General features: G+C 41.2%; 1 protein-coding gene across 2 annotated transcripts; it reads left to right on the top strand.

Annotated features, from left to right (window-relative positions):
* Positions 1-3,155: 3,155 nt before the first annotated feature.
* On the top strand, positions 3,156-20,095 carry bora (bora aurora kinase A activator). 2 transcript variants are annotated; one of them, XM_052026713.1, is made up of 12 exons: positions 3,156-3,364; positions 3,966-4,072; positions 4,749-4,794; positions 5,256-5,337; positions 6,658-6,726; positions 8,691-8,747; positions 13,008-13,237; positions 14,321-14,474; positions 15,143-15,675; positions 15,891-16,040; positions 16,871-17,063; positions 19,239-20,095. In XM_052026713.1, exons 1-12 carry the CDS (start codon positions 3,200-3,202, stop codon positions 19,352-19,354), a joined length of 1,902 nt encoding a protein of 633 aa, XP_051882673.1. In that variant the 5' UTR covers positions 3,156-3,199; the 3' UTR covers positions 19,355-20,095. The 2 variants fall into 2 exon arrangements, with proteins under 2 accessions (XP_051882673.1, XP_051882674.1); XM_052026714.1 differs by lacking the exons at positions 13,008-13,237; positions 14,321-14,474 and having other exon boundaries at positions 3,162-3,364; positions 19,239-20,021.
* Positions 20,096-20,933: the final 838 nt, after the last annotated feature.

The raw sequence follows: 20,933 nt of genomic DNA, 5'->3' as shown, positions 1-20,933 counted from the left end.
GGGTGAGGGAGGGAGGGAGGGGAGGGGAGGGAGGGGGGGGAGGGGAGGGGAGGGAGGGGGGGGTGAAGGGAGGGAGGGGGGTGAGGGAAGGGAAGGAGGGGGGGAGGGAGGGGGGGGTGAGGGCAGGGAGAGAGGGGGGGTGAGGGGAGGGAGGGGGGGTGAGGGAAGGGAAGGAGGGAGGGAGGGGGGTGAGGGGAGGGAGGGGGGGTGAGGGGAGGGAGGGAGGGGGGGAGGGGAGGGGGGAGGGGAGGGAGGGTGGGGGGGTGAGGGGAGGGAGGGTGGGGGGGGTGAGGGGAGGGAGGGAGGGGGGTGAGGGGAGGGGGGGTGAGGGGAGGGGGGGAGGGGAGGGAGGGAGGGGGGGTGAGGGGAGGGAGGGAGGGAGGGGGGTGAGGGGAGGGGAGGGGGTGAGGGGGGTGAGGGGAGGGAGGGAGGGGGTGGGGGGGGAGGGGGGTGAGGGGAGGGGTCCCTCAGGGAGGGGGGTGAGGGGAGGGAGGGAGGGGGGGTGAGGGGAGGGAGGGGGGGTGAGGGGAGGGAGGGGGGTGAGGGAGGGGAAGGAGGGAGGGGGGGTGAGGGGAGGGAGGGGGGTGAGGGAAGGGAGGGAAGGAGGGAGGGGGGGTGAGGGGAGGGAGGGGGGTGAGGGAAGGGAAGGAGGGAGGGAGGGGGGGTGAAGGGAGGGAGGGGGGGTGAGGGAAGGGAAGGAGGGAGGGAGGGGGGTGAGGGGAGAGAGGGGGGGTGAGGGGAGGGAGGGGGGGGTGAGGGAAGGAGGGAGGGAGGGGGTTGAGGGGAGGGAGGGGGTGAGGGAGGTGAGGGGAGGGAGGGGGGGTGAGGGGAGGGAGGGGGTGAGGGAGGTGAGGGGAGGGAGGAGGTGAGGGAGGGGAGGGAGGGGGGGAGGGAGGTGAGGGGAGGGAGGGGGTGAGGGGAGGGAGGGGAGGGAGGGAGGGAGGGGGGTGGGGGAGGGGAGGGAGGGAGGGGGGGTGAGGGGAGGGAGGGGGTGAGGGGAGGGAGGGGAGGGAGGGAGGGAGGGGGGTGGGGGAGGGGAGGGAGGGTGGGGGGTGAGGGGAGGGAGGGGGGGTGAGGGAGGGTAGAGGGAGGTGGGGGGTGAGGGGAGGGAGGGGGGGTGAGGGAGGGTAGAGGGAGGTGGGGGGCAGAGGGGGTAAAGGAGGGTGAGGGAGGTAGGGAGGGGGGGAGGGAGGGGGGTGAGGGGAGGGAGGGTAGAGGGAGGTGGGGGGCAGAGGGGGTAAAGGAGGGTGAGGGAGGTAGGGAAGGTGGGGGGCAGAGGGGGTAAAGGAGGGTAGAGGGAGGTGGGGGCAGAGGGGGTAAAGGAGGGGGAGGGTGGGGTGAGGCAGGTAAATGCGGGTGAGGGAGGTAAAGGAGGGTGATGATGGTGGTGGAGGGGGTTTGGTAAGGGACGGTGGGGGGAGGTTGGTATAGGAGGGGGAGGGTGGTAAGGGAGGGTGAGGGACGTAAAGGAGGCTGAGGGAGGTAACGGGGCAAAGGAGGGGATAGTTAGAGGAGGGAGGGGGAAATAGATGGGTGATGAAGGAAGAGGGGTGAGGGAGGGGAGGTTGGTAAAGGGGGTAAAGTGGGAGGGTGTAATGGGGAGGGGTGGAGAGGTGGAGGGGGTAAAGGGGGAAGAGGTGGAAGGTGGTAAAGAGGATGAGGGTGTAAAGGTAGAGGGAGGTGAGGGGAGTGGGAGGTAAAGGAAGCAGGGAGGGGTGTGAGGGAGGGAGGTAAAGTCGGGGAGGGAGGGTGAGGAGGTAAGGAACAAAGGAGTGAGGTCAGGGAGGGGGGTAAAGGAGAGGGGGGATCAGGGAGGGAGGTGAGGGGGATGGGGAAGGTGGCTGAGAGAGAGGTGGGGAGGGAGGCGAGGGAGGGAGCCAAGTGAGGGGTGGGGGAGGAATGGTGGAGGGAGGTGAGAGGGAGGGTGAGGAAAAAGTAGAGGAAAAGAAGGGTGGGAGGGAGGTAGAGGAGGGAGGGGGGTTTGATTGATGGAGTGTGGGAGGGAGGTGGAGGTGAGGGAGGGTGAAAGGGGGGTAAAGGAGACTGAGAGGTAAGGGAGGGATGGTGAGAGTGGGAGGTGAAGGAAGGATGGAGGAAAAGCAGAGAGAATGGAGAGAGAATTAAAGGAGAGAGAATGATAGAGGATAGAGGATTCTGAGAGGGAGCAAAAGAAGTAAAGGAGGAAAGGATAGAGAGAGGAGTGCACGAGAGAAAAGGAGTGCATGAGACAGGCAAAGAAGGTAAGGTAGAGCAGAGGCTGCAGGAGTGAGAAGTAAAGTGGTGAGAGATAAGAGAGCGAGGAATTGATTGAGACAGAAAAATCAGCAAGAGTTAGAGATATAAGTGAAAGATAGAGGCAAGAGTGGATAGCTAGAGAGAGTGAGGGGGTAAAGGGGTAAGAGAACAGGAATAAAATGTTTAAGTTGAGAGAGTTGAAGGAATGAGAGGGTGAGGTGGGTTCAGCAGGTGAGAGAAGGTGAAGGGGATAAAGGGGTGAGGTGAGAGTGGTTGATGGAGGTTAAAGAGGTGAGCAGGTGAGGGAGTAAAGAGGTGAGAGAGATGGAGGAGAGGATGAAGAATGGGGAGGGAATGGTGTTGGGGACTTCAGGGTGACGGAGGTTAGTGGCGGGAGGGGTCGATTGCTTTGGAGGATGTGTTGGGGAGGGGCAAGGTAGGAGGCAAGTGCAAAAGCAGATGGAGTGATGGGAGGAGGTTGGAGGGGACGGGGTGTATGGTGTGTATTGAAAGAGGGAGGGTGTGAATGTTAGAAGAAGATGTGGGAAATAGAGTGGGACGTGTCAAAAGGAGGATAAAATTCTGGGTGTGAGAGGGGATGTGGATGTGTTTGATAAAATACTTTAAACATCAGCACTTTATCATTACCTTCTGATGAAGATTTTATATTGCCTACATCTGCTGTTACCTTGTATGTTCACAAACAGTTATATATTCTCGATTCGTAAGTTAATTCAGTGTTGTTGACATGGGTATAGATTATTGGAAAAGATACAGTGCTAAGAACTTGAATGCTTTCTCTTAACTTTTCAAGTAGAATATCCCTGAGTGCATCAAGGAGGCAAAGTTTAACAAAAAATCTTATTTCAAGCTTTATAACCAGATTGTTTACTTCTTGTATGTGTTCTTGCTTCCCCTAAAGCTAAACAACTGAAAGTGGAAAGCTGCTATATACCATTAAAGAATGGGAGATGTGAAGAATGAGACAAGGTTGCATCTCACACCGGACACGCCTGGGCGGCCTCCTGTCTCAAATCCTTTTGAGAGTCCCAGCGATTATGCAAGATTACACAAGCCGGTGGTTCCCAGCCCCTCCGTCTTCAGATTGGTGAAAACCCCTGATTCTGAAGTTAGTGACATCCATGTGCAAAACACAACTCGGCAATATTGTATTTTCTGTATAATTAAATCAGAAAATGCTGAAAGTACTTGGCAGTTGGAGAGAGAAACAGAATTAATACCTTTAGCTCAATGACCTCTCCTCAGAACCAAAAGTCATTGAAATGGAAACTAAATTACATTTTTCTCTCTACAAATAATTCCTGACCTCCTAAGAGTTTTTGGCATTTTTTGTTATTATTTCAGATTTCCTGCATCTGCAGTTTTTTTTTGCTTTTAGTTATTTTGTTTTGTTGTTTTTATTTGAGAGAAGGGGTTTCTGCCATTTTAAAAAAAAGAGCCATCCTTAAAAGGATTAGTCATGAACAAATTAAAGTTGTTTTTAGTAGTTAGTTAGGAGGGAGAGGAAACAAGCTGGAGGAAGACCTCGTAAATTTTCTTTAAAGCATTTTGATCCAGTTCAAATTTAAAATGTTCTCCATTTGAATGTTAGAAAGAATTTTACTCCAGCTCAATGTAGATCCTCGAACATATGGCTACAAATGGTCCTGAAACCAACTTATTAATTACTTCTGCAGTCTAGTTGAAAATATTCTGCTTTCCTCACTTAGACTCCTGGAAAATTTAGATGGTCCATCGGGGAGCTTGCCATTTTACATCCAATTGATATTGATCCAGAAGATGTTCATCAGCAATCGGCATATATGAGCTGCACCAGGTTAGCAGTTTTATCCTGCAAAGATTTGCACTAGGTCTATTCATTTGATCAAAGGGTGTGTGAGATTTGGTCTTCATTCACTACAGTACGGTAGAGTTTGTTTACTTTTAGTTTGTGCACTTCAGAGATATTTTCTTGCTTAATTTAAAATGCGATGATTTATTAGAGCCTTCTAGTTCTTTCTTTCAAATTAGTAGATGTTCAGTAAGTCACTCATGGAAGTTTCTCCATTGTACTTGTTTGTTCTGCGGGATTTTGTAATGGATTGGTTAATTCCCATATTAAGCTTAAAGTTTTAATTGTATTTCTTGTACTTTTCTGCTGATGATTATTTCCAAATCTTTTTAGCTAATAGAATATACGAAGTTCAGATATTTTCACTTGTGTATTACATGTGCAGAAACCTTTCTGTCTCAATTGTTATTTGCATTGCAAGAAAGTTAAAGCTTCTATTTGCATTTTGCTAATTATGCTTGTGTAATAATGTACAGTATCAGGCAAAAAAAATCAATTGCATTTCAAAAGTAGGGTTAAAAGGTTTAAAGTAATGCTTAGAATTATTGATTTATCACTGAGGTAGAGTTATTTTCTTTAGTTTGTGGTAGGAATTAGCTTAGAAATTAGCAGATGTTGCAACTGTAAATTTTCTTAAAGTCTCTTTTATTTATATATTTAGATTAGATAATGAGATTGAGGCAAGAAACCAAAAAGCCATTGAAGAGGTGAGTACTTGGGTCAAATGGAAAGAAAATATGATATTCACAGATACTAGTGTACAACCCTGTCACTAACAAATAGTTTAAAGTAAAATGTAGTGGCTGGTTCTATCACTGCTAACAGATAATGCATGTATTTCTGTGCACATATGCAGCTATTTTGTAAATCGTAACAATTGTTTCAAAATACTTCACAGATCATTCATCCATGTGGACTCAATCGTGAATGTAGTTGAATCTTTTCTAAGTTCAGTAATCCCTCACAATGTGGATATCTGATAATTCATTTTGGCTGATTTAACTATCCAAGGCCTTTAGCACACTCAAATGGGAAGAATATCTGCTGAAATCTTAAAATTATAGCCGTGAATTAATTTGATCGGTGTACATTATTATACCATATCTACTTAAAATTTAATTCTGACTGCATAATAAAATTCTGTTTATCTGACCTTTTGTCTTTCTAGTTTTTTTTGAATAGTGTCATTGTACCTTCTCCTTGGACTCAAACTGAGGGGAAACCAATTACACAGTCTCATCGAACCAAGTGTGAGTTCTTTGAAAGTAGCTAAGTTTTTCTGATTGCATCCTTGGTATAAAATCAAAATGATTCTTAAAGATTTAGTTTCTACAAAACCAGAGATCATTGGTACTTTGCTTAATGCTCATGACATGTTCTTAGGACCAGAGCACTAATGGAATCTACACTAAAAGTGTTACAGAGAGTGCTGCTGTATCATAGGCCAGCCATAAACCCTTACCCTTCCAGATGCTGTACTCAAAATTTGGGTCCCAAAACCTGGCATGGAGCCCTATCCTACCCACTGCTGTGCTGGAAACATGTTGTGAACTCCTGCCCTCTGCTGGTGCCCCCACAGCAATGATTTGCTCAGGGTAGAGGGGCAGCCTCTGGTGGCTGGTGATGGGCAGTTCATTACCACGGACTGGCAGTATCTGATCACCTGAATCTTCTTGGAGGCGTGAGAGACTCCAAATCTGGAGCAACACACAAAATGCTGGAGGAACTCAGCGGGTCAGGCAGCATCTATGGAAACCATAGACGCTGCCTGACCTGCTGAGTTCCTCCATCATTTTGTGTGTTGCACCTGAACCTTCTTTTCTCTCTCATCACCTTTTGTTGGATGTGATGGAATCTGTTTCCTCCCCTCTCATTGACTGCTCAGCTCTCCCCAGCCAGGCGATTTCTCTATAGTCACAAGCTGGCTGAGTTTGTTACAATGGAGAAATCACCAGACAGCATCTCCTATCACATCCAACAGAAGGTGATAAGAAACCATTGCTGCAGGAATACCAATGAGGGGTTGACAGGGGCTCGTGCCAGGTTCCCAGCACAGCAGATTCAAATACCAAGAGCTCTATAAAGAATCGGTGTTCTGCAGGGCAGTGCTGAGTGGATATCAGTGTATGTTGGTTGGGGATCAGAGATGTGAATTGAGTAGCTGTACACACAACCACTGATGCTGGGTCTCGACCTGAATCATCAACCTTTGCCCCCACAGATGCTGCTCGACTCGCTGAGTTCCTCTAGCAGTTTGTTCTTTGTTCCAGATTCTGGCATCTGCAGTCTCTTGTGTCTCCATGTGAATAGAGTATTGTACACACTAAAGAGCACTGCTTGCACTATCCAGCCAGTTACTTTGGATGTCATTTATCCTTGGCCTGAAATTTTTCCAAAATCCGTAATTATGTAAGATGCTAATAATATGTTCAATGTGCAACATAACTAAATGCAAAAGAAAAGTTTTTGTGATAGGAGTTGTGAGATTATGTCAGGAATCTTCACAGAATCTAACGAGATGTATAGTGTATCTGCAGAAATTAAAGTTCTTTCTTTGTGTTTCCTTTCAGGTTCATCTTGGAATAGGGATTCTTCACGTAACTCTAAAAAATCTGATGTGTTGCCTGGGAAGCATAATGGTCAGTAGTTACCATGTAATAGTTGCATACATTTTGATCATTCTTTTGATTGAAATGTAGTAAATTTGTACTATTTGCATCCAGAAAATCATTTTAAATTGAACAGACAGTAAGGAGCAATTTAACCTTAAATATCATTCAACAATAAAATACACATTGCTTCTTGTTCTTGTAGCTTTGACACATTTAGGTGTAATAGACAGTAAAGAACTAAACAGTTGCTTCATGTTGGCATAAATTTTGTTTCCATAATAAATTGCTAAATCATATTATGAAGGAAAATTGTTTTTATTTTTGAAAAACAAAACTGCCTGTTCTTTGGCCCACGTGTGGCTTTATTGTGTCCTTACTGATACTATGCAAAAAAAAAGACCATTTAGATAGAATACTGTATGCATTCCCTTAATCTTAAATTGAAGATATTATTTGAAGTCTGACTAATCATAAATTTCCCTGTGATGAATGTCGTAAATACTTGTACACAGCTGGTGGTTTTAATGCTTGGGTAAAATAGTAAACATAATGCAAGTGGAACCGAATTATCAAAAATATAAAAGGATATGTTTTAGATATTATATAACTGAACTAAAATACAAATTGAAATCACATGTTTTCCTTAGAATGTATAGCACAGAATTAGCATTATTCTGAAAAGCTACAAGGTCAAATTTTTTTTCAGGCAACTATCTGGTATCCTCTTTAAAGGAATTTTTCCTTGGTTTTATCGAGTTTTTCCTTTTTAAGCCATTTCAATGACTTTATCTTCCTTCACTTGCAGTGAGCAGTTTGCACCCCCAGTTCTCTGTTAATCCACATCCTTTAATGCCTTTACACGAGTGTATACTCCACTCTTAATTTTACTTCCTTAACTGCATAACCTAAACTGCACTAAATGGCATTTGTCATTAATTTGGCTAATCAGCTTTGTACCTCTCCTTGCTTTGTGTGTCTCCATTTTTTTGTTAGAACATGCTGCATACTCTCGTCTAAATTATGTATTTGCACAGTAGATTGGGAAGAAAAGAGTGCCTGTTTCTTACTCTAAAATAGACCACTTCCAACTGCTTTCTATACTTACTATCATGGATGTTTTTTTTTGTTTCCATTAACCTAATTTTCTATGCTACTTTTTTATTTTTGAAAATCTATATACATAGTTTTTACTATATTCCCTTTTGCATTCATTCACTTTTTCAAAAATCTTTGTTATATTTGAATTAATTTGTAATGGCTCCTACTAATTTACCCACGTAATATGGTTTTTGGTTATCAAGTTTGTAGTTCTTGAGTTCTTGAAAAAGGTGTAAATACGCTTATGGTGAACTCTCAGCCATCCAGCATCCATGGGGAATGTGGGGGTACCACTAATGTGAATGTGCAGGTTGTATGAGAGTTGCTTAAAAAAAATCACTGTGCATCACACACTAGTATTCTGTGTATAAATCTTTAAGTCAATTGCCAAACAATATATCATCTCCTTGCCCTTTTAAATAACAATGCTTTACACTGCAAGTCTACATATTAAAGCGAAACAGTATCAGTGTAAAATGCAGCAAAAAAATGCACCGCCACATGAAGTGGCAGTTCTTCAAAGAGGATGTTGCTGCTAATCAGCCTACAATTGCACTGCCCTTGTAGATAAATGTAAATGAACTAAAAATGTCCTTTCACACTTATTTTGCAGAACACTTGAAATAAAATTCCTTGTTGAGCATTTCATGAAAGTGCTTAATATTCTTAGAAATTTCTGCTGGTTGGATGAGAATTCTGAATCCATAAATAACGGATAAATGAGGAAAAAGTCTGGAAAATTGTGTACTTCTGCTATCTGTTAAACATGGATGTAATGAGCATGAAACATAGAATGAATGATCTTGTTACTGCAAATACAAATGAGCATTTACTGTAAATATAAGCACTTAAACACAATTTGTTTAATAAATAGATTTTTTTTTCCTTTGCAGCAGCTTGTCAGACCTTGTTATCGTTACCTGTGGACTTTGATCTAGAAAAAATAATAGGTAATATTAAAAAAAAAGCATTAAATGGTTGTAACTGAAACAGAGCTCCCCAAAAATGTGCATTTTCTAAAATGACAAATCTCACTTTTTTGAAACCATCTTCATCTGGATGTTAATTCTACTTTCAAAAAAATGCATTCTGGATTTAGAAGCAAATTTTGTAATTGGTCTGTTTTATTTACAAATAACGTAATTGCTAATTGTTAGAAAGTCATACTTATTTCTGAATCTTGTACCTTAATTGAGACAATTCATAAGGGTGGGATAATGCTATTGAGTTTACAACTATTAAGAACATGTATCCTACTGTGTTAATTCCTTTGTGAAGGAATGAATAGCATCTTGTACTGTTTTAAGATACTAACGGTGGTTATGGCTCATTGTAAACAGAATAACAAAAATTTGTCTCTTCTTGCTCATTTACTCTTTGGAGAAAAGGCGGATGAGAGGAGACATGATAGAGGTGTACAAAATATTAAGAGGAATAGATAGAGTGGACAGCCAGCGCAAGGGAGATATCAGAGGAAGGTTTTTTACCCAGAGGGTGGTTGGGGCATGGAATGCGCTGCCTGGGGCGGTGGTGGAGGCAGGTACATTGGTCAAATTCAAGAGATTACTAGATAAGCATATGGAGGAATTTTAAATAGGGGGGTATGTGGGAGGAAGGGGTTAGATAGTCTCAGGAGAGGTTTAAAGGTCGGCACAACATTGTGGGCCGAAGGGCCTGTATTCTGCTGTACTGTTCCATGTTCCTTATTATATTCTTGTAATAGTATTTTTAGTTGAGCTGCTTGCACAACCTAATTGTTTCTTCCACCTTGTTCAGACAGCTGCTGTCATATAACATTGCTGAATATAATGTAAAACAAATTGGTATATCCAAATGCTTTTATAGCATTTATACAAAATTGAGTAAATATCAGACATTTGCTGCTAGTCTGTTAATGTTATTATGTTTGTTATTAATCCTTCACTAGAAGGACTGCAGCAGTTCAAGCAAGTGTCTCACTACCACCTCCCCATGGACAGTTAGGGAACTGGTGGTTAAATGCTGGCCTTGCCATTGATGTCCAGATTCCAATAAAGTGAATACACTTGTACTAAATAACCTATTGTTACCAATACACTTAATGATATTTGAAGTAGAACTTTTTTCTGTTTACATTAACAAACAGTGCTAGAAACACTCAGCAGGTCAGGCAGCATCTTTGGGGGGGGGGGGGGGGGAAAGAAACGTTAACTGTTTCTCTCTCCACAGGTGCTGCCTGACATAGAACAGTACAGCACAATACAGGCCCTTCGGCCCACAATGTTGTGCCGACCTTTAAACCTCGCCTAAGGCTATCTAAACCCTCCCACAATCCCTCTATTTTAAATTCCTCCATATGCTTATCTAACAATCTCTTGAATTTGACCAATGTACCTGCCTCCACCACCACCACCCCAGGCAGCACACTCCATGCCCCAACCACTCTCTGGGTAAAAAACCACCTTCTGATATCTCCCTTGAACTTCCCACCCATTACTTAAAAGCCATGCCCTCTTGTATTGAGCATTGGTGACCTGGGAAAGAGGCGCTGGTTGTCCACTATATGTACTCCTCTTAATATTTTGTACTCCTCTATCATGTCTCCTCTCATCCTCCTCCTCTCCAAAGAGTAAAGCCCTAGCTCCCTTAGTCTCTCCTCATAATGCATACTCTCTAAACCAGGCAGAATCCTGGTAAATCTCCTCTGCATCTTTTCCAATGCTTCCACATCCTTCCTTTAATGAGGCGACCAGAACTGAACACAGTAATCTTAAGTGTGGTCTAACCAGAGTTTTGTAGAGCTGTATCACTACCTTGCGGTGCTGAGTGATTCCAGCATCTTCTGGTTTTTATTATTTCAGATTTTCAGCAATGGCAGTTATTTCTGATTTTTCCATTTAGTTTGTCAGTGGTATCTTTAGTAGAATTCATAATAGTTTTGTCATCTAGTACTGGAGATGCTAGGTATTCCCACTGTTTGGTATGGTAGTGATGTCTGGATTTATACCCAGCCCAGTAACAAAGTATAAACAGTGATCAATTTCCAAGCCAAGATGTTAGGTGAATTGCAGGGGAACTACTTGCCTGCTGCCCATGTCCTTTTTTAATGGTTAAGGTTGTGAGCTTCTGAGATGTTGTTGGAGTAGTTCAAGTAATTAAATGCAGTGTATTTTGGAGGAGATATAACCATTGGATCATTTTCTACTTGATTGGTACTGGTTTACTATTGTCACTTGTACTGAGGTACAGTGAAAAGCCTGTCTTACAAACCAATCATACAGGTCAATTCATTACACAGTGCAGTTACATTGAGTTAGTACAAAGTGCGTTGATGTAGTACCGGTAAAAACAGTACAAAGTAAAGTGTCACAGCTACAGAGAAAGTGCAGTGCAATAAGGTGCAAGGTCACAACAAGTGACGTGAGGTCATAGTCCGTCTCATTGTATAAGGGAACCATTCAAAAGTCTTATCACAGTGGGGTAGAAGCTGTCCTTAAGCCTGGTGGTACTTGCCCTTAGGCACCTGTATCTTCTACCCGATGGAAGAGGAGAGAAGAGAGAATGCCCTGGGTGGGTGGGGTCTTTGATTATGCTGGCTGCTACACCAAGACAATGAGAGGTAAAGACAGAGTCGAAGGAGGGGAGGCTGGTGTCTGTGATGCGCTGGGCTGTGTCCACAGCTCTCTGCAACTTCTTGCGATCCTGGGCAGAGCAGTTGCCGTACCAAACTGTGATACATCCAGATAGGATGCTTTCTATGGTGCATCGGTAAAAGTTGGTGAGAGTCAAAGGGGACAAACCGAATCTCTTTAGCCTCCTGAGGAAGTAGAGGTGCTGGTGAATGTTCTTGGTTGTGGCATCTACGTGATTTGACCAGGACAGGCTGTTGGTGATGTTCACTCCCAGGAACTTGAACCTCTCAACCCTCTCGACCTCAGCACCATTGATGTAGATGGGTGCATGTACACAACCCCCTTTCCTGAAGTCAACGACCAGCTCTTTTGTTTTGTTGACATTGAGGGAAAGGTTGTTGTCATGACACTATTCCACTAAGCTCTCTATCTCCTTCCTGTACTCCGACTCATCGCTGTTTGAGATACGACCTACGACGGTGGTATCATCTGCAAACTTATAGATGGAGTTAGAGCAGAATCTGGCCACACAGTTGTGAGTGTATAGGGAGTAGAGTAGAGGGCTGAGGACGCAGCCTTGTGGGGCACCAGTGTTGAGAATAATTGTGCCGGAAGTATTGCTGCCTATCCTCACAGATTGCGGTCTGTTTGTTAGAAAGTCAAGGATCCAGTTACAGAGGGATGCCCCTTGACTTGGAGTTTTACCAGGGTACTTTAATGGCACAATCAGTCAAATACTGCCTTGATGTCAAGGTCAGTCACTCTCATCTCCAGAGTTTGCCTTTTGACACATTTGGACCGAGGTTGTAATGAAGTCCGGCGATGAGTACGTTTTGCTGGAACTCCAAAACTGAATAGAACTGTGCAAGTTATTGATAAATGCCGCTTGAACGCACTTTTGACAGCAGTTTCCTTTGCTTTATTGATGATTGAGAGTGGACTGATAGGGCAATAATTGGATTTGTTTTGCTTTTTATCAACAATGCATACCTGGGCAATTTTCCACATTGTCAGATGGATGCCACTGTTGTAACTGTATTGGAACAGCTTGCAAACAATATTCACGGTCCAGACTCCGTGACTGAGGCTAAAACATCTTGTGAATAGTGATTATAGGGATGAATTTTTTAAGTCAGTATTGCAAGTATGTGACCTTACTCGATGATGAGAAATCAGACAATTTAATTCCGATCGTTGAAGTGAAAAGAAGAACATCAGGGAAAGTGCTTCATTTACCGACCAACTTGGATTTTGTTTAATCAGTAATAGAATTTTGGTGTATTTATATATTACTCCATTTCAAAAAGAAGCTGGTTTCTGAAACTGCCTACCGGAAAACAAGGTTAGATGCAGATTACTTGAAATGTTTTCCAGAATTGAGCAGCTCTGGTCCAGTCCATTCTGAAATCATCACCATGGTGTTTGTAATGGAAAATCCACAGAGCACACAAATATGCTTCCTGTAATTGATGTCAGTGAAACAGTTGGGAAGTGTGGAAAGTCCTAATTGAGAGTCTACGTGATAGTGAAAAGAATGATTGATCACAATCACATACTTGCACTTTAACTGTACCATACACAAACTTTCTCTGTGTGCAGGTGAATACTATAAATCAGAAGAGTCTGCAGACCAGTCACATGAGAGTTTGAGTGCCTCTTCGCTTCGGAGGAAGCTATTTATAGATGGTGAAAGAAGTTACTCTGATAGTTCTTCCCTCCCATCTCCAGAGCAAAGTCCTTGTGCTGACCCTATCCAATCCCATGGACATGTGTGTTCACTGGAGTCTTCTCCAGTTCTGTGTAAGAGCACCATAAAAACTCCTAGTTCTGTAAGTACTCTATTTAGCTTGTAGCATTATTTTCGGGGCCCAGACTGCAGATTATAAGGGCAAGATAATAATTCTAATATGCCACACAGCAGGTTGGTAAGATGTGGCTCTCTGAATCCAGAACTCAAAACCATATTGGTTTTGACCTGGCTTCTGACTCTTAGCATCCAGTGATACAGATAATCTAAATGCTTCTTCGCAAGGAAGAAGTTGTCTGGTAAACATGGGCTAGTTACAAAATTTCCTCTAACCAGCCACTTACAGAGCAGCATTAGCAATACCTTGGTCACATATTGCCGATCTCAATCAGACGCATTGCTGGATATATGGGGGAAGGTTATGACTAACTGCTAAATCCATTTTCATGATTTTGGAGACAAACTGAGCTTCACTTATTATAAACTGATCGATGAAATATTACACACTGAACTTTTCTTTAGTTCTCTCAACATATGCCAGTTGTATCTTTTCTTTCAGTGAAGGGGGTAGAAGAAAGGACTTCGAATGCTGGCAAAAGGTGTTTTTTATAGATATATATTGAAAAGTTAGCTGTTCATGTATTTTTGTGTTGTAAGATGTTTGGTTTAAAACAAATCTTGGCTTCTCCATATTACTATCCTAAAATGTATGATTGAATTTGAAATTAATGGGAAGTGCCTCAGGAAAAACTGCCTGAAGCTGGAAAAAGTTTTCTTTGCTCAATTTTGTAATTGTTTACAGGGTAGGGTTTGGGGACGTCAGGTTTTTGGAAATGATAGATTTTATATGAAGTAAGCTTTCTCCCCCAGGGAAGTTGAGGAGCATTGTTTGTTTCTGTAGTTTAATAATTTAGCTATGTGCTTGTAAGAAATTTTTATAATAAAAGCAACTGATAATCAAATACTTAACATTTTTTATATTTGATTGCATCTCTGCAGCTTGGTCCATTTGGAACAGTGGCCACCATCAGCAGGAGGCACAGCAAATGATTTTATATGGCTCACTGCTCTAGTATCACCTAACAAAAGCAGACTATAGCCAAAAATTTATTTAAATGCCACATAATACAATACAGTAATATAAATCCACCCTTGTTAATTTTAGGGGCAATTTTCATCAAGTCCCATCCAAGGTGCAGGAAGGGCATGCAGTTTAGGGAGCATTACAAGCCCCATGTTTCCAGAGAAGTCTTCTCCTAATCTTGCATCACCACCTTTGTCTCCGATTGGACTTCAGTTTGACAAAATTCCAGTTTCAGGTTTGAACTTAACGTTATTTAGAATTTAAAAGTGATAGACAATTCATTTTTTTAATACGAGCAAGCATTCTAAGTGGAGCAATTTGAAATTTGTTCTTTCATACTCTTTCCCCTTACCATCTGTATAAAGATAATCATGAAGACTTTCTTGTATTATGTGGTTACAAAATCATTCTTGTGGATTGGTGTTTTCTTTTCATACAGTAGTACTTGATCCTAATTTATCATGAAGTAATCCAGATTGCCGAAACAGATTGGAGAAACCCATGAAAGGCTCATGCTCATGTTTATCATTTAAGATGTTAGTCAATTCGAATCTTTGCTGTTACTATTTAATGATAACATTGTCACATTCATTTTCTTGCTCATTTGGAAGGACAATGGGGTAATTCATAGACGTCCACTATTAGCGTAAACTTCACACACTGGGAGCTTAAACTTAAAAATATGGCAAGGTGTTTGACTACAGTATTAAACTTAACTATTTTTTTAAACTCTAATCGTTTAAATTTGCTATAGCTTTGTAAGGCTATGTTGTGCTTTGACAGATGCCTATCTTTAAATTATTCTCTGTGTGGTATGATCAGTTTTCTAAAACTTCTAATATTCATTGACAATTCTGTTTCTTTGTTAATTCTTTTTTCCTCCTCCACTTTTCTCTTATGCAGAAGGAGAGGACCTCGCTTTCATGTCTCCTGTCGCTCCTTCTGCGGTGATCTTGGGTGGGAACTTCGACCACTGTACAGAATCTCCTTTCATAGAAGGATGTTCACCCATTAAAATATGCCCTCCTGTGAATCCCCGGCTTCACAACATTCTTTGTCACACCCCTCCTGATAAGATAACTTTTCCACATGAATGCAAAGATGAACAGAGAACTCGGTCTACAGCAGAAGCTAACAATGAGCCTGAGATGGATGCAAAGTTGGTTCTTGAAGCGGACAATAAAGCAAATTGTATTATATCTCACAATCTCTTGGTCAATGAAAACATAATGGCCCTTGAAGATGGGAACGAGGATCATACTGTTGATATGGCAGATCTAGGAACAAATGAAGGGTGTGATAGCATTTGGATGAAGGAAAATGTTACAAATATTAGTTCAGTGACTGGAATTGCATTTAATGTGGATAGCCCTCGTCTGTATTTGTCACCGCTAGCAGAAAGCAGTGCTATTCCTCTTGAGAGCATTAGTATCCAGGTAATGATGATGTTTTGAGCAGTTAAATGATAAACTGTTGCTCAGTGGTCCAGAAGAATGGTCCAAAATCGTTTTAGTTTAGTTTTGATTTATTTTGACTGAATTTACATATGATGTGCATAATTATAATACCCAGTTACTCATTTTTTCCAGTTAATTAGTGTACGTGACATGACTGTTTTACTTGTATTAATTTTGTTTTTTAAATTCAATAGGCTGATAGTGGATATAATACACAAACCACGTGTGTGAGTAGCATAGGAGATGCTATTGGAACAGATAGCCAGCTTGATAAAGAGCATTTAGAACCACAGACACTAGTTGGAACTCTACCTCTAAATAAGCTTGATCCAAAACCTCTTAAGGTAATATTGCTTTGTTTATTTTTATATAACCAATGCACACGATCAAACAGAAGCTCCCATTGTGTTTGAAGATTGAAATAAATTTGATATGTAGCCATAGTGATGCAAAGATTATGTGTGCCAAACTATATTCCAGGATTCACACTTTACAAGGACTTAAGAAATAGAATCCGGCCCTTCCTGCTTGCTCTGCCTTTCATTAAGATATGGCTGATCTTTTACCTTAGTGCCATTTTTCTGTGCTAAATCCATATCCCTTGATTTCACTCAAAGATCCTATTGATCTCTATTGAGCACTCAGTGACTGGCTCTCTTGAGTACAGAATTCCAAAAATACACTACCTTCTGGATGAAGAAATTTCCTTTTTTCTTGGGGTGTCCTAAATTGTATAACTTTGTGTCATATGGAAAAAGTTATATTACCTACTTGCAGAGAGGTTGTTCTTAAATTATTCATCTCATGGTACTTAATGAATGTTAGTTGACTTGTATTTGACAAACCTGAGGAAAATGGTTGCTTAAGCTTGTGTCTAAATGTAGGTAATATGTGATTTTGATAACAAACAGTAAAAGTGAATCCAGAAGTCATTTACTTTGTAAATTATTAATGGTTTCTGAGGAATACATAAAGGGAAGCCAAACTCAAATGTTTGAAGAATGAAGTTCTCCCTCCCAGGATAGTTTACTTAGTATATTACAGCTGCAAGAGCCTATTGCATAAATGCTCACATGGAGATCTGTGTTTTATTTCTGAATCAACTTGCCTGGCTTGTTATCAAAAGAATTACTTGTTTTGGTTAAAGAAATAATGTGCATTTTTCTCATTCCAGGATTTCCCTGCTTCGGAGTGTAAGGAGAACAAAGACGTATTAGGAATAAACTCATCTGTTAATTTAAATAAGCCTTTTCCCATCCATAGGCTGCGTGTAACTCATGATATGGTGTTAAGCCAGAACATTTGCTACTTGAATACCTGGAAGAATCCCTGTGAACAAACATTAAGTAGAATACTGAAAAAGAATGGTATGGATACCCGATATTAAAAAAAAGTGAAATTATAGATAGTGATGTTGTAGCTGTTGATGCAGACAGGGAATGTGTGTATATTTGAATCTGTGGAAAGAGAAACAGTAAGTTCCAACAAGAGAAAACTCTCCACACACACAGATTCTGCAGATGCTGGAATCTGGAGCAACACACACAAAATGCTGGAGAAACCCAGCAGGTCAGGCAGCATCTATGGAGAGAAATGAACAGTCGACGTTTCAGGTCGAGACCCAGACTGATGAAACTAACTGGACAGGAATAATTCTTAATATGCAATAAAAATAATGTTTTTCAACAATCCTGCCTTGTATATCTTGAAAAGTGCTTTTTTTTTCCTTCTAAAGTTGTCATTTAATCACAGTTTATGCATATAAACAATGTGAAGGTAGATTAGTATATTCATTCTTTTTAAATGCTTTAATATGCTAACAAAAAATGGCTCAAATTTTCTGTCCACCATCCCAAACGCCATCTGCACATGTGTGTCTTCAGGTGAGAAGTTCCTGAAGAACCTTCAGCAAGGACTTGCTGATGTTGCTGCCTATACATTCTGGTCGAGTGGGGAGCAGCACAAGATGAACCTAATTTGACGGCCAGCTAAGCTACACCCCAGGATTAGCTAGCTGTCTCTGACATCCATTGGTTGTCAAGCTATTAAACGTTAATGGAACAAAAATGTGAAAGAAAATAAATTTCAATTTGGTTAAAATAAAATGTAAATTATTAACATTGTTATATAGTGCAATTAAAATTAATTTGCTTTATTTTTAATCATAGTTATTTGTGACTATTAAATCACTTAAGTCAGTTTTTCTTAAAACTACTGTCATGGATTTAATATGCAAAAATAGTCACAGTGCTGCAATCATGCAAAAACTAATCAAGCCAAAGTGAATCAAGGAGTAAGGTGTTACTTCCTCCTTGAGCATTTCTTCAGGATCACGAATGACTTGTTTCCACTACAGTTTTGTGGGTTTTGAGATGCTTGATGAGTCCCATGAGGGATTCACACTCCCTGTCATAGGAGGGGCAGCTGGAGTTGGAGTGGTCTGGTGGATAGTTTGATTGGGTTTTTGTACACTCCTTCAGTTATGTGCAGGAACTTAAAAGTCCTTGGTGATTCTGTTACTTTGCCCAAGAACTCCCATTAGTTGGTAAGGAGGTTTTTAGTATATCCTTGAAGCACTTTTTGGGAGTCCAGTGAAATCATTTGCTATGACAGAGTTTAGTGTAGATTGCTTGCTTCTGGAGTGGGCAGTCCATTGAAGGTGCTTGAGTATAATCCGAGTCCTGATGCTGGGATTGTTGGCCATAGATTTTTTGTTAATGGGGATACCCAAAGGTAGCTCCATGGTGGATTCCAAAAGTAATGGTGCCAAGAACTGGAAGAGGAAGTATTGGTGGAGATGTTCTGCCTACAATTATAGCTAAGAATGGAACCTAGCAAACCTACTGGGTTGAAGAAAAAAATTAGTACAATAAGAAAGAATACATTGCAGTTCCAAAGGATGTCACGGATGAATTGATTTGAGCCATCTTACAGTTGTGGCAGGGGTACAAACCTGAGTGGCAGAAGTTCAAGCATGGAGCCGGCCCACAGGTTGGATCACTTTGGAGGAGAAAGGAAACCTGGAGATGGCAATGGCTTACAAGTAGGAAGAAGATGAAGTTGGGTTGTTATGAAAGGGATGAGGAAATGTCTATATAGTGGGAATCATTATCAATGACATAAAGTAGCCAGGAACATGTTGTGCTGTCAGTAGTTTAATAGAAAGTGGGTTTTGTGTACAAGAGAGAATTGAGATGGGAAACGAGAAGGAGGGACAGGTTTGTGGTAATGGCATGTGAAGCCTGAGGGAAGAGGTTTGGCTTATTGGTCAGGTAGGTAAAAGCAATAAGATGAAGAACAGAGTTTGGACTCTTGTGACAAGAGGGTGGCTCTAATTGCAGATTTACTTCTAGGTTGTTAATGTCAGCCAGTTTGAACTGGGTCACGCAAAATCCCTTGATTAAATATTGTTCGGTGAAAGTTAGCTAAATCCCTTGTATAAAGGAAAAGTTGGAAGTAGAACAGATTTGCATGTTTTGAAATTGGTAAAGTGGGGAAGTGCAAATGAATTTCCTTTTAATATCTTGTTTTTTTTTTTGCAGCAAGATTTTCTCCACCTCAACGACATGAGAAGTCATCTTGTTTTATAAGACAACCCCTTGAAATGACAGTGGAGGAACCTGAACCCATCGGTGATAGCTCTATGTCCTTATTTTAAATAAGTCCAAGTGGCCCTTTTGAAGCTAGAGTTTGTCTTTTGACTATGAATGTAAAATCCACAGTAAAGGTCTGTTTGGTTCACCAGTAATCTGAAACTATAAAGAATAAGTGGCAAAAAAAATTCTAATCAGCACTTCTAAAAATGTTAATTGCATGTAGTTAAAAGAAAAGCTATTTATAAAGTACCTGAATTTACTGATCAGTTGCTCTATCATCCATAAATCATGCACAAAGCAATTGCAATCTTGTATTTTTCATACAATCTGATACATCAGCAAATACCCCCATTGTCCAGCTTGTCAACTATGTTCTTATAGCCTGGCATGTATTGTACTTTAACCTAAATCATCTTATGTACTGTATATACAGAAGGAATTAAGAATATTTTTTTATATGATGTAAGATCAATGGCAACTTACCATCTTTTCAAACACCTACCATTACATCTAAATCACGATCTTCACACAGAGAAGCAAGTTCTTCAATGCACAGAAAAACTGGTACAATCATGTATGAATATGAAAAAAAATGGCTTTTAAAAGATTCTGGTTTGAATTTTGCTTCTGATTTCAGTGAATATTTTAAAATAGCAAAAAAAAATCCAATGTTTACATTTTAGACCCACCGGTCTACTTATGATGGTCTACTTGCAATATTTGATACTGAAAAATAACCACATGTGCTTTTTAAAATCTCAATATTTAATAAAAAGTTCTGAATCTTTTATTTTTAAACTTTCTGGATTTATGTACTTCTCATTATATTTACATGGAGAATGTAAATTCTGCAGATTTCAGGGTGGTAGCAGTAGCTTGTTTCCTGCTATTCCTCACTGTTAAAAATTGTGCTTTACTGATAGAAACAACACTAAGACAAACCTCAAATTAAAATTTTCCAATTTTTAGAGGAATTCAAGTATGTGCTAAAGCTGAGTTGCTTCATGTTATCTACCTGCCATTTTTGTATTAGCAGCTGACCTGATACTACTTTAAGAACAGGGATATCATTTTGTTTCATGCACAATATTATGGCTCTGTTCTAAAATGAAGGATTTAAACTTCAAAGTCTGGACTGTTGATCAGAATTCCAACTTTCAACATCAGGTTACATAAGGCACAGAAACAGGCTATTCAGCAAGTCATTCTGGTGTTGTCGACATTTTGGGTCGAAACCCTGCATCAGAACTGAGAGGGGAGGTGGCCAGTACAAAGGGGAGAGGGGGAGTGGTGGAACAGGAGCCCAAGGTGATTGGTTGAAAGACAACAGGCAAGTGGCATGCAGGGTTTTGGCCCGAAGCATCGACAGTTCCTTTCCCCTGATGGTTGCTCAGCAGATTGTTTGTTGCTTCAGATTCCAGCATCTGCAGGCTCCTGTGTCTGTCAACTTTTCTGGTGTTGATGCTCCATTTGAGCTTCCTCCCATATTTCTTTATCTATCAAATCGACCTTCTCTCGTTTGTCTAGCTTCCCCTAAATTGTAATTATACAAACTGCATCAACCACTCCCTGCATTAGCAAGTTCCACATTCTCACTACTTAGATTTAAAAGATTCTTTTAAATTCCTTTTTGGATTTCTT

This window comes from Pristis pectinata, chromosome 11, assembly GCF_009764475.1.
Source record: "Pristis pectinata isolate sPriPec2 chromosome 11, sPriPec2.1.pri, whole genome shotgun sequence".
Classification (NCBI taxonomy): domain Eukaryota; kingdom Metazoa; phylum Chordata; class Chondrichthyes; order Rhinopristiformes; family Pristidae; genus Pristis; species Pristis pectinata.
Note: the sequence above shows the minus strand (reverse complement) of the source record. Positions and strands in the feature narration are given on the sequence as shown.